This window comes from Patella vulgata, chromosome 5 (genome assembly GCF_932274485.2).
Source record: "Patella vulgata chromosome 5, xgPatVulg1.2, whole genome shotgun sequence".
NCBI lineage: Eukaryota > Metazoa > Mollusca > Gastropoda > Patellidae > Patella > Patella vulgata.
Genome location: NC_065883.2, coordinates 15,708,974 through 15,723,468, shown reverse-complemented (window position 1 = coordinate 15,723,468; position 14,495 = coordinate 15,708,974). Strand labels below are relative to the sequence as shown.

General features: G+C 36.0%; 1 protein-coding gene across 2 annotated transcripts in view; it reads right to left on the bottom strand.

Moving 5' to 3' along the window:
* Positions 1–1,018: 1,018 nt before the first annotated feature.
* Positions 1,019–14,495, bottom strand: part of LOC130010374 (uncharacterized) — a 52,682-nt gene continuing 39,205 nt past the window's right edge. The window contains exons 1-5 of one of the 2 annotated variants that reach the window (XM_056101349.1): positions 9,065–9,313; positions 8,850–8,960; positions 8,032–8,229; positions 7,129–7,527; positions 1,019–6,402 (exon numbers count right to left, since the gene is read on the bottom strand). In XM_056101349.1, coding sequence (XP_055957324.1) covers positions 6,212–6,402; positions 7,129–7,527; positions 8,032–8,229; positions 8,850–8,960; positions 9,065–9,200 — 1,035 coding nt within the window. In that variant the 5' untranslated portion in view covers positions 9,201–9,313 and the 3' untranslated portion in view covers positions 1,019–6,211. Of the gene's footprint in view, positions 6,403–7,128; positions 7,528–8,031; positions 8,230–8,849; positions 8,961–9,064; positions 9,314–14,495 lie in introns of those variants that run through there. The other variant, XM_056101348.1, reaches the window with a different exon arrangement.

Genomic DNA, 14,495 nt, shown 5'->3' with positions numbered 1-14,495 from the left:
AAGTTCACTACAACACATATACAAAACATCTCCGATAACAAATCCTTCCAATTACCTAAACCATATTTTAATTTGACATCTTATAATAATCAAACTATACTATTTCTTTTCTATTACTTTTATACTGTGTGAGAAAATAAAGACAAACTTTTGGTTTAGGATGACATAATATTTCAATCTTACCATGACATTACTTCGTAATACTAGATTTTTACAGACTTTTTAAAAGTTTTCTTTATATGTAAAAACGTTTGGTCAGATTGTATAATACTGTATTTACTTGTTTATCAAATGTATGATAGATTTATGTGTTTATATTGTTACTTATATAAGCTTGTCGCGGAAGTCATTGTTACTACCAGAGTATAATATTTAAGTACAATCGCGATAAGACAACCGATTCCACTCGTCGAACATGTTTCTTCCTCAATGATCAATTATTACTATTGATATAACAATAACATATACTATGTATATAGTGTTTCAAAATTCCGATATTATAATAAATTATTTTGTATGAAAAAATATTGTATATCATATATCTGACAATAGATAATGCACAGTTGTATATCTGTTTGATTTGTATATAAACTTTTGGGGAAAAAAGGTAAATAGCTACACATAAAAATCTATAAACAAATATAAACCTTGTGAAACCTTGTTGAAACGTCGCAGTGAAATAAAAAAATTCATACACAATGGTTACACGTATCGAATAAAGTCAAGCAGACCAAATGCCGTCCATTGGGAATATTCAACAAAAACATGTCCAGCTACTGTAAACACCAAGAATGATGTTCTTACCACTGTTGGATCAGAACACAATCATCAACCAGATAATGTAAAATGATTGTTATGCTGTAAGGCATTTATTTATTATATAATTATATAATGCTATTTATTTAACAAAATGTAATGCATTTTTATATGTGTAAATTATTTGTTGTTTGTTTATTACCAAATACATAGTATATAGGTTTTACAAAACAATAGTTCACAATAAAGTAGTGATGGCGGAGATGTACAATTATATAGGGTATCTCTATAAGCGAGATTTCAGCGCAAAATGTACAAATTTTCCTAAATTATTTAAAAATATACAATTTTCAATATTCAGCAGTTCAATAAATTTAAACATTGATGGGTTTTTTCAATAGTATGTGTCTATATATTTTTCTCTTAAAGTTGTGTGGGATTTACAGACTAAGACAAAATGATATTCATCTTCTATTTCCAAATCATTACAGTATGTACAAACAGTGCCGGACTGATGGGCCTTCGGCCCAGCTGTCAGGTCATTGACCAAGGCCCACAAAAGTACGCGCCGAAGGCGCGCGAGCATCCGAAGGGGGTCTGTCCTGTCCTCGCCTTCCTTCTTTCTTTTGTCCCCCCTCTCCTTTCTTTCTCTTTTCTTTTTTCTTTCTCTTTTTTCTTTATAGGCTTAAGTCTAGTTAACACCAATCGGCGAGCAAAGCGCCATCATTTTTGTTTACTTTTCCAAAAATATCACGATCTCCTAAGTAATGTTACGCTCTGATAAGCTCTGATACAAATTGGTTACGCTTTGGGGGACGAATTATTTCCCGATTTGATCAGGCCTTGTTACGCTTTGTTACGCTTTACATCACGCTTTGATGCGATTAAGACGCTTTAAATCACGCTCGGATACGATTATCAAGCTCTGTTGTGCATTGTTAAGCTGTGTTACGCATTGGAAAATTTCATGCCGCTTTTGATCCAGAGCAGATCCACAAAATCATTGCATCTTTGACTCCACAACACGATGGCAGAACTACAAGATCCAGAAGTTCCAGATGTAGTAGAGCATAATCTATCTGAAGAAGACATAATGTTTGTCTCCCTACTGTATAAATACATCCTAGCCCTTGAGGAGGAGGAAGAACAGCAAAGACAAGGGGGGGTTGGTCTACCAGCAGGAGGGAGAAGACTATTCATATACAATAGCCTCCTGGATACACAACTCAGATTAGAAGACTCTGCTGCCTTCAGAAACTTGACCAGATTTACCCCTGAGGTGTTCGATGATATCCTGGAGAGAGTGGCACCAGTCATCCAGAAGCAGCAGACTAACTACAGGCACCCCTTGTCCGCTGGCCTAAAGCTGCTGGCAATCACCCTGAGACTTCTGGCCACTGGGGACAACTACAGGTCACTGGCATATGGATTCCGATGTGGTATCTCCACCATATCAGAGCTGATTCCGGAAGTGTGCAGGGCCATTGTACAGGCGTATAAAGATGAGGTCTTCCACCCCCCTACCTCCCCTGAAGCATTGAGAAACCTTGCCCAGCAGTTTGAACAGAGGTGGCATGTCCCCCATGCAGTTGGTGCCTCGGATGGAAAACATATAGCCATCAAGAAGCCAGCTTTGATGAAGCCAGCCATCAAGAAGCCAGCAGTCTCTACCACAACTACAAGGAGTTCTTCTCCATACCAATGCTGGCCTTGGTAGATGCACAGTACAAGTTCATCTGGATTGAGCTGGGAGGTAAAGGACACATGTCTGACTCCCAGATATTCATAGACTCTGAGCTCTTTGAAAGCCTAGCAGATGGGTCCATAGGGCTGCCCCCATCATGCCCTATCCCTGGGGAAACTAAGCCAGATATTCCATACTTCATCCTGGTTGATGATGCTTTTGCCCTGAAGAGCTACATGATGAAGCCATACAGTAGAAGAGGGATGACAGATGAGCAGAGAATCTACAACTACAGGATCTCAAGGGGTAGACGAGTGGTGGAGAATGCCTTTGGCATCCTGGCAAACAGGTTCAGGTGCCTGCTGGGAACACTGGAACAGAAGGTAGAGACATTTGGTGGAGACTGCTGTGGTGCTGCACAACCTGCTGGGGCAGAGGGTGGTGATGGCAGCCAATGAGGTGGATCACGAGAATGAAGAGCACAATATCATACCAGGGGCCTGGAGACATGAACCTCATTGGGAAGATGTTCCACTGCCACCTGTAAGGGGCCGCGCCACTGTGGATACCAGACGTCAGAGAGAACATCTCAAAGACTACTTTCTCTCCCAAGTGTGTGATGTTGACTGGCAGCAAAAAATGGCTGGTGTTGTACTTCCTTGTGCAGTTGAAGAGAGGAGTGGGTTCGAGGCTGATGAAGTGAAGACTGAAGAGAGAGAGAGAGAGAGAGAGAGAGGGAGAGAGAGAGAGAGCCCGCAAGACTGAGGATGAAGACTAGTGTGTTATGAACATTATTTTGTAATACTGACTTGGAAATTTGAAATTATTATGTTATTATATGTACTTTGGAAGATGCTATGATTATTATTTATGTTATTATTCATCTTTGCTGCACCACTACCTCTCTTGGGTCCCATCTTTGTGTTGTTTTTCAGGTTCAGGATACTTTTTCTGAAAAAATGCAATGAGTGGTACCCAAGTCACAGTCGAGAGCGTGAGGAAGCTTGCCAAGCGTAACAAAGCCTAGCAAAGCGTGTCAATCCTTGATCAAAGCGTCTCAATTCGTGGGAAAGCGTAACAAAGCGTGTCAGATCTTCATGCCAGATCGTAGCAAATCTTGAGACATCTTAACAAAGCGTGTCAAGTGGTGACAGACCGTGACGACTGGGGTCCCCGCTTTGAACAAAGCTCTGTTAAGCTTTCCTACGCTTTGGGTCAAGCTTTGCTGAACTTTGTTACGCCTTGTTAAGCTTTGATACGCTCTCAGCGCTTTAATCAATTCGTGACAGAGCGCCCAAAATTTTGAAACAGTCTTAAAATTTGTTGGTGCTCTTGCCGAATGTCCCGCTTTGCTCAAAGTTTTCCAACGATCTATTACGACCATGACGCTTTAGTCGAGCTTTGTTACGCTTTGGTGCCGCTTTGCACGCCGCTTTAAAGCGCCATCAAAGCGCCGTTGGTGTGAACCTAACTTTAGGCCCACCTGTCACGGACAGGTGGACAGGTGGGCCCAGTCCGGCACTGTGTACAAAGCCTATCATTTCTCTCTATATTGTAATATCTCCCTGTCTCAATTTTTCGGCAATGTGAGCTAACTCTAATTTTACAAATTTCATTCTTATAATATATTAGATGTTTTAAATAAAACTGTCATTTAAAATCTGCATTCAAACTTCTATAAAAAAGACATTTTGAAGACGTTTCAAAGTATTCTGCCAATAATTGAACATAAACATCTTTAATTCTCTGATAAAATTCGCTCAAAAATATCTTATCGTCAAATACAAATTGTGTTTCCCATATGTAACCAAAGCCATAAGTTTCTAAACAACTCTTAACAAAATTTACCCAAGGGCTATAACTCTTATTGGTCGTATGCAATGCAAGCATATCCTTGTTGGTTTTCAGTAACTTAAGCCAATATGTAATAATTCTATATTTTCTTATTAAAGATAGAGGTAATCTCCCCAGTTCATAATAAATGAGTGCATTAGTTCTAGACTGTTTTACCCCAAGTATTCTTTTACAATATTTTGTGTGAACTTTTTCAATATCATCTCCAGGGTGGTATCCCCATGTTTCACAGCCATAGTTTAATATGGAACCAATATATGTGTCAAATAATGAAAGGCTTGTTTTTATATTGAAACTGTTTTCTTGTCTTAGTTTGTGCAAGCTGGAACATGCTTTATTACACTGAGATGCTATTATTTGTTGAATAAGATTTGGTTTACAATTGGTTTACAATTATATTAAGGTTAACACGTAGGTAATTAAAGTTTTTTACAATTTCAATATTACAATTTTTATATTTCCATGAATATATTTTACAATTCCTCCACTTAAAAGAACAGTATCATCTGCATACATTATTAAGTACAAGTTTATATCATTTACAGTTAGTGACTGACAATCATTTTCCAGTAATTCGGTTTCAATATCATTTACATAAAATGAGTACATAAACCAATATGACGATTAAAATATTCTGATATCTCACCTTTAAACTTTACATTAGATATTAACTTTCAGTACATGGATTTCAGGATTTTTGGAAAATTGCCCGTAACACCCAACTTTATCAATTTATACCAGTCTTACTGGAAGGGTCCGATCAAATGCCGATGAGTAATATAGGAAACAGGCATATAGACATTTATTTTTGGCTAAGTACATATGTATAACATTTTGTAGAACGAATATTGCATCAACAGTTCCAAGTCCTGATTTAAATCCAAAAAAAATGACTGATAAGATTTTCACAACCTGATTCAACTTGCATACCCGATGGTTGAGGACTGGTGTGAAAAGTTTACCCAAATGACTGATCAGGGTAATACAACGATAGTTGCCAGTAACATGCGGATCGCCTTTCTTAAAAATTGGAATTATATTACCAGTAGCTCATGAAATAGGAAAATCACCACTAGAATAAACTTAGTTGAATAGGTCACATAGCAACCGAACAAAATATGGACAAAATTCCTTAAAATATTCATTGATTATTTCATCTTCACTACAACTCTTGTCCCGTTTAGAACTTTTAATTACATCATCGACCTATTTTTCACTTATCTTCCTTTCTAACAATTCAATGTCACAATTTGTCATAATCTTAACAAATATATGGACTATAGTTTATAACACAATTGTTCTAGGATTAACTCTAGATTACCGGCAAAATTCGACATCAAAGCCCACCGGCAAAGTGGGAACACCCCCTAAAATCATACCACATATTGATCTACGTGTGATGACCAACCGTATCAATCAGTTTCGAAACACTGATTATCGAAGGAGGACGAAAACGATGATTTTCACCTTACACTTTGTTGCAAATCTTTAAATCACTTAAGAACAAAATATATCCCTAAATTTTATTCACTCCACCCAAATGTTTATAAATTTAATGAATTAATGTCCACAAATAATGGAAATCTTTAAGATAAATTATTTAAATATGTTTTTGAAGCCTTCAAACTTCGCAAATCATTACTTACTAACTGAGCTGTTACTTCTATATAATGTCATGTTATGTTTTTATGTTATGTGTTACCATTGTTGTACTGTGTTTAAAAGCTAAAAGTTTATGACTTACAGCTATATGAATAAAAAACTTGAATATATTATACCTAGAAAGAAATATAATCCCAACAACCGTACATATAAAACAAATACTACAAACTTAATTTTGAAATGATATACAAAGGTTTTAAAATTCGATTTAATTAATCTTTATAAAAATTCGTTGTGTTATTAATACAAGAACACCTATTTTGCATCAGTGAAATGTTTTACCGCTTTTAAAAGTCGGCCCATGTTTGCATTCATCAACTGGTCATCACTAAAATCATACCACAGTTTTGATCCACGAATGATACCCAACCATCCATCAGGTTCGTAGTCAGTTTCCATCAGTATTGGTATAATCCTTCTTTTTTTCGTAAAGGCATATTCAGCCTCTGGAAAAAAAACACTATTCATACTAATATCGCCCAGTATGGGGAATAATTTCACCGCGTGTATTTCAGAAGCGTCAAGAGTAACAGAACAGGAACTTGTCATCTAACCCTGATGTCCGCGATCAGGTAGTCGTTAAAAAGGGAAGAGAAATGGTGAGATATTTTGGACTAATTCAAACGAACAGATCAATACCGATTCGCCAGAGCGCTTTGGGAGGATACATTATTACATTTCAACTTACTCCATGTTGTTTGTAAGTTTGGGAATACCCATTAGTTTGTGTTGAATATAGTTCTCTTGTCTAATAGGGTCATTTACCCATCTCGTCCAAGCATTTAAACGTAACATGGAGACATGAATAAAACTGATATTGAATTTAAGACGGTGAATTTGTGTTGTACAAGCACATGTCTCTCTAAAGTTTATTCTGCATACCCAGATTACCCTCTTTGAGAATATCGCCGTCTATGTTAAATGCCACGACAAGAGCTGTCGTATACATAACAAGAGCTGATGTAAATTAAATGCCAAGATAAGATCTGTCGCATATTAAGTTAAATGACATGACAACAGCTGTCGAAATTAAGTTAAAAGGTTAAAGCATGAGATGCCGTATGTAAGTTAAATACCATGATATGAGCTGTCTTATTTGTGTTAAATGACATGATATGGGCTGTCTTATTTATGTTATATACCATGATATGAGCTGTTAAATGTATACTTACCAGCTCTACAATTTTCACTGTTTTTGTATTTTCGGCACATACACATGATCACAATTTCAGCTTGTTCAACAGCTTTGGCCATTGCTTCAAGTGTTGACCCTTCCATGTCATCAACATCCATCCATACCTTTATATTGTTAGACTTGAGTTGGTCTCGTATTTTCAACGCTAAATCTTGCTTATCCCAATTGTAGCTTATCATTACGTGACCAATATGTTGTTTTGAATGTTTCACTTTTTCGGTTAGATTTTGTTGTTCTTGCGTTTGTTGTTTTTCTAGGTCTTCACTTACATCGTTTTTAAATTCTTCAGTATCTCCATCACCTTTTTCATCCTCATCCTCATCATCATCATCATCACTATCATCATCATCATTTTCACCCTCAATCATTTCTTTCCCTAATGGAGAGAGTAAAAGAATCCTTGTTAAAGCGCGGATGTTAAAAAGGTCCACCACAACTAAAGAAATGTCGGACGCAAATAGCGAACTCGTTTGAGATTTACCATTCTGAAAATTTTGAAATGGCGATAGAATTCTTTTACCCTAATGAATAATGCCACACAGTATTAAAATCAGCTTTAACCAACAGAATTTGCATTAGTTCTTAATTTATTGTCCATTTTTAATAGACTGTCAGTGTGTGATCCAAATGTTTTTGGGAACTATAAGCACTGTTAATGTAAACGAGGCAGAGTTTGGTGATGCACGTTAAAGATCCCTTGGCAGTTCGATATAAGCGTAAGCCGTGGCGCCGCTGTTCGAGCAACAATTCCCCCATAGTACACTGTATGGCGTATGCCCGTCTTCATTAGCTCAGTCGGAGCAGAACAGTAGGACATTAGGCATTTCATTTCATTATAACAAAAAGGCCAGAATTTAACTAATAATCTTTGTTTACTCACCAATTGATTGGTGGTCCTCAGATTCTAGAAGAGCGTATCGCAGAGTCCATAGGGTATTATGACCAATAATGTCTTCACCGTTTTCGCTGTCGGATGATTGACGTTTTTCATCCAGAAAATGGATAAGTCCGGGCTCATCAACCATTTTCTTTTTGTTATCATCGTCAAAAGCAAGTGTCCATAAACAACATATGGCAACTGGCGAATAAAATACATTGTATGCATATTACAGATATATATCTTTTTGAATGGGATCATTGTGGTGTTGCAATCCGAGCCAGGAAATAAGTTGGGAACATATATAATACAACATATACATTTATCTTTTTATTCATACTGTAAGCCATATGCCATTTTGCAGCAGTATCAAAATATAAAATTTGATGCATGCGAACATCTAAATAAATGTAGTATACTGTATATTAGTCAATACCTGATAAACGCTAAACTAAAAAGTAAATTAAGACGGGTTTCAGATAATTTTAATTACCTTTGTCTAAGCTGGACATAAGTCAGCCTTTCCGTAAGTTTTTTTTTTACCTTGAGAACAAGTTTAGCTTCTTTGAATGCGACATAAATCGGGTTTATTAACAGACAGTATACGGGCTATTCCTGGCAATCGGGGCTCTATTGTCACGGTCCGGGATCAAAACAATAACCCAGACTATCACAATGTTCAGAGAGTAACGACATGTCATATCATTCAATTTCTTTGTTCATACTGAAACAGTGGCTTAAACCCACACCACCCCAACCTGGACACACCTTTTCGAATCGAACCGTGGAAATAACTTGAAAAGAACACAAATAAAACATACTTTCCCGCTCACTTGAATTCTGGGAATTGGCCATCTTCAACAGGTAAGGCAAACAGTTTTTTTCCACAAATAGAGCTTTATTGCCGTCAAATCTAGCTAGATTAAGAATTCCTGAATTTAATAAAACAAAAAAATACAATGTCGTTGTGATACATTGCACATGATTTCTCTTAAACTAATGGTAATATTCTACTGTTAAAATTTAATAGGCTTACCCGATCCCAATTCAAGGCTTTTCCAACCGCTTGCTGATCTATGCATATCACTGTCCAGACTTTCTTCAAGTTCTTTCATTAAATTGGTAATAGTTGAAGTACAAGCCTGGATATTTGTGTTTTCATCCTCCGACATAATAGCAGCTAAACCAAGAAGAGCAGCCAGAGTGATATATTCATCTTCCGCTGATATGTATTTTGTTAGTGATGTTTGAAAATCTTCATAACGTAACACATTTATGTTGTTTTCGTTCATTGCAAGGTTGTGGACAATCACAATGCCATAAGATAAACAGTCCTTGTCTTCCTGGTGAAAAAATAAAATACTAAATTTTCAACAAAACCAATAAACAGTATACTAAACATGCGATGCCGCTATGAGCTTTAATCTCTAATCTTTAACTGACTTGAAATGAAATGAAATAAAATGGAGTTTAACGTCCTACTGTTCTGCTCCTAACCTGGGCTAATGGAGACGGGCATACGCCATACAGTGTGCTATGACGGAAATTTTGCCAGGACAGCGGCACTACGGCCTACTCTTATATCGAATTCCAACTGCCCAATGTGTACACGGGACCTCGGTTTTTCGTCCCATCCAAACGACTACACAGCTTTCCTTGTCAGCCCCTCCGCCCTGCATCACTGACAAGGGAGAACCACGCCGGAAAATCTGGATGAACTTTCTCGGCCAATGCAGGGATCGAACACCCGATCTCCAGGCTAGCGAGCTAGCGTCTTACTCACTTAGCCACGTGATCCCCTTTAACTGACTTGCAGCACAGAGAAATATGGTGGCAGATAGCCCCATGCATCAGCTAAATATGTATATATAAATTAATTACTCAGACAGTTTTACAAGGTAGGCAAAGCAATAAATATCCGAAGATTCTATTTTTTTTTCAAAGATTCCACTTATTCCCATGGGTACCTAAATTTCGTTTCGTCTTCATATCTCCTACGTTCTTAAATTTGTGCGTCGTAGTGTTCTGTCCATTAAAATTATTAATTGTTATTCAAAACCTTTTCACTATTGGGTGCCTAATGCAACTGACCATCATATCTAGACAATTTAAAAATTACCTATTTATTTATTTTAACGAAAATTATGTTTTAAACTTTCAAGCGAATATTTCTAATTTTTCACGGCGTGATTTCCGCCTTGATTTAATCAGATTGATTAATTAACATGATATTAAGAAAATAAACACAAAATATCTACAGTAGATAATCTTGGGGTTTGGATTTAATCCGATTAAAAAGACAAGCATCAAGGATTTCCGGGGACACTGGCCCGTGTTGACTATGTCCTATAATATCTTATGATGTCCCGAATACGTGGTGCCCACTGTTGAGAACCCCTAACAATATCAACAGAACAAATATAATGGTATTTCACACTTACATGAGACATTTCGTCATCATCAGGTTCATTATTATCCAAAATGCCTTTTAAATAGCCAAGAAAGTCTGGTATTTGACATACACCTTCACACAAATTCTCCGATTTATCTGTAAGGTTCAACACCAGCCGTAATGCCATCACCTTCAACAAGCCAATAAATGGACGGTTTGGCTGAGCTGGAAACGTGACAATACCACACAGAACCCCCAGGATTTGCTTATTTTCACTGATGTAGTCAGCCATGGCTTGTTTGTGTTTCACTCGTACAGATCCCTTCAAACATGAAGCATTGTAAATAAAGTGACTATCCATTATAAGTGAAATCATTGCCGACATCCCGGGACTTACTTCAAAATCTGGAAAGTATGGATTCTCTTCTACATCGTCACTATCTGTTGCTTCTCTAAACTTATTTAGGTAACTTTCTACTTGACTTTTATACACGTCTAGCAAATTTGCCAGGTACATTATTAACAGGCGTGTTCGTTTAAAATTTAGTTAACAATCGTTTTTGTCTGAAACAAATGACAGAAAAACTAAAGTAACTATAACAATATAATTAAAAATTGGATTTCAAATTCAAAAAGATCTAAAATACTTATTTGAACCACTAAGTTTGGTCTCATCTCCAATGTTCAAAATTTGTAAGGATTATTTTTACATTTTAAACGCAAATATTAATTTAGAATTTCAATAATCTAAACTGTGCTCCCCACAATCCAAAACTAAATAATCCGTTGCTGGATTATGAAATTGGGTTCAATATCCTAATTTGCTGCATTAATCTGGATAATGAAAATGGAGAAACGCTATGCAATGTGCTATTGTCATGATTACATTACTACCATCTATGTTTACCACCGAAAGATATATGCTCAACTTGTATATACCTGTATGGTATGCTATTACAAAAACACGGATGATACTATAAAACCAATGTAAACTTAAGTGTGCATTGTTATCTTGATGTGGTAGGTATTAATGTACCTGGGTATTATGATCATAGCGAAACAGAAAGAGTGGTGTTCAGTCTCTTATTCCTACAATAAATAACCAAATTATTAATTCGTTATAATGAATTAATATTTCGAATATTATGTTATAACGAATTGATATTTGGTTATAACGAATTAATTATTTGGCTATAACGAATTAGTTATTTAATTTAACGAATTAGTTATTTCATTTAACGAATTAGTTATTTCATTTAACGATATAATATTTCGTATTAACGATATAATATTTTGTATTAACGATATAATATTTCGTTAAAACGAGTTAATTATATCGTTAAAACAAATTATTTCGCTAAAACGAATTATTTCGTTTAACAAATCAATTATATCGATTATACGAATTAATTATTTATTTTAAACGAATTAATTATTTATTTTAAACGAATTAATTATTTATTTTAAACGAATTAATTATTTATTTTAAACGAATACATTATTTATTTTAAACGAATAAATTATTTATTTTAAACGAATTAATTATTATTTCGTTCAAATGAAATGGATACATAAGAGGGGAATCATGCACTTAAGGGGCTCGGTAGCTTAGGTCACTTCCAGACTGGACAATTTTAATTTTGTATTTGCTGGTCTTCAAGTTAAATCTCCAATCAAACCTGTTGAATCGTGAATATTTGTATCAGGTTGTTGTTTATCAATACGGTTTGACCTTCAAACGATTAGACACACCGGAGCATCGGGATTTAAACTGTACTTAGACTCTAGCAATAATAAACATAGCGTGTTTTTATACGCCCACATTTTCATGTGGACGTATATTGTCGTCGCCCCTGTCCGTCCGTCTACAATTGTTTGTGAACAGTCTACAGGTCACAATTTTTATCCGATTTCAATAAAACTTGAAATATAGGTTTATCACCCTAAGATCTCGGTTCCTTTCGTTATTGGCATGTATCGGACTGTAACTTCATGGATTATGGCCCCTGATTGTACGAAAAATCACGCTTTTAGCTTGTGAACACTGTAGAGGTCACATTTTTTATCCGATTTGGTTTAAACTTGAAATGTATGCTTATAACCCAAAGATCTCGGTTCATTTAGATATTCGCGCATATCGTAAAGTAACTTCCTGAATTATGGCCCCTAATTGTACGAAAAATCGCGTTTTTAGCTTGTGGACCCTATAGAGGTCATAATTTTTATCCGATTTAAAAAACCGTATTATCATATCACCATCAAACCAAAAGGCCGGCTGAGTTCGAATTTCGTAAAAATCGGCACAAAACTGACAGACAAATTGGCCGCCGTTCGTTCTCAAATAGCGTAAAAATATGGTATATCAAGGTTGTGGACCTAGAGGTCACAAATTTTATCCGATTTTGTTGAAACTTGAAATGTAATTTTATAATGCAAAGATCTCCGCCCCTTTCATTATTCTCGCATATCGGACCGTAACTTCCTGAATTATGGCCCCTGATTGTACGAAAAATCGCGTTTTTGGCTTGTGGACCCTATAGAGGTCATAATTTTTATCCGATTTAAAAGAACGTATTATTATATCACCGTTAAACCCTAAGGACGGCTGAGTTCGAATTTCGTGAAACTCGGTCCAAAACTGACGGATAAAATGGCCGCCGTTCGTTCTCAAATAGCGTAAAAATACGGTATATCAAGGTTGTGGACCCTATAGAGGTCACAATTTTTATCCGATTTTGTTGAAACTTGAAATGTAAGTTTATAACCCAAGGATCGTGCTTCCTTTCGATATTCGCGCATATCGCACCGTAACTTCCTGAATTGTGGACCCTATAGAGGTCATAATTTTTATTCGATTTAAAAAAAAACGTATTATCATACCACCGTTACACCCTAAGGACGGCTGAGTTCGAATTTCGGGAAACTCGGTCCACAACTGACAGACAATATGGCCGCCCTGCGTTCTCAAATAGCCTAAAAAATATGGTATATCAAGGTTGTTGACCCTATAGAGGTCACAATTTTAATCCTATTTTGATGAAACTTGAAATGTAAGTTTATAACCCATAGATCTCGGTTACTTTTGATATTCGCGCATTTCGGAATGTAACTTCCTGAATTATGGCCCCTGATTGTACGAAAAATCGCGATTTTAGCTTGTGGACCCTATATAGGTCATAATTTTTATCCGATTTAAAAAAAAACGTTTTAGTATATCACCGTTACACCCTAAGGATGGGTGATGTCGAATTTCGTGAAAATCGGAACAAAACGGACTGACAAAATGGCCGCCCATCGTTCTCAAATAGCGTAAATATATGGTATATCAAGGTTGTGGACCCTATAGAGGTCACAATTTTTATCCGATTTTGTTGAAACTTAAAATGTAAGTTTATAACCCAATGATCCCTGTTCCTGTCACTATTTGCGCATATCGAATTGTAATTTCCTGAATTATGGCCCTTGATTGTAGGAAAAATCACTTTCTTTTTAGCTTGTTCTCTATCCATCTCTCGAAAATGTTGGCGTATCCTGCCTGGCAGCCGCTGGTTACTTTCTTCGGTAATGAAACATTTATAATATATTAAAATCTGATTAAAAGTAACAACTCATTAAGTAATTATCAGAAAACCATTAGAATTTGTTTGGTTTTTATAAAGTTCTGCCCCATGCTAACGTTTAGTATACGAAACTTTTAACATCATGGATTTAGCTGTTCAAGTCATAAAGATTCATTGAAAATCAATATACTTGTTCGTCTCAAGACCTTAAACCTTGTGTATAAATTTAAAGTCAATTGGATATTAACTTCAGCCCCTAGAGCGTCCACAAGATTTTTCAAAGTGATCAAGGACCATAACTCTGGCAAAAAATATCGGAAATCGCTGAAAATCAATAGGATTCTTCGTCTCATGACCTTATGCAGGACCCATCTCTTTGCTCTGTTAGACCTGTAAAGTTTGATAAAAGAAGGAAACAAAATTTGTTTTTGTTTTTGTAAGATTATTATTTATTCATAAAATCATAGGAAAAGGTAAATTAATACATCAAAACTAAATAGATATTTGAAATGTTA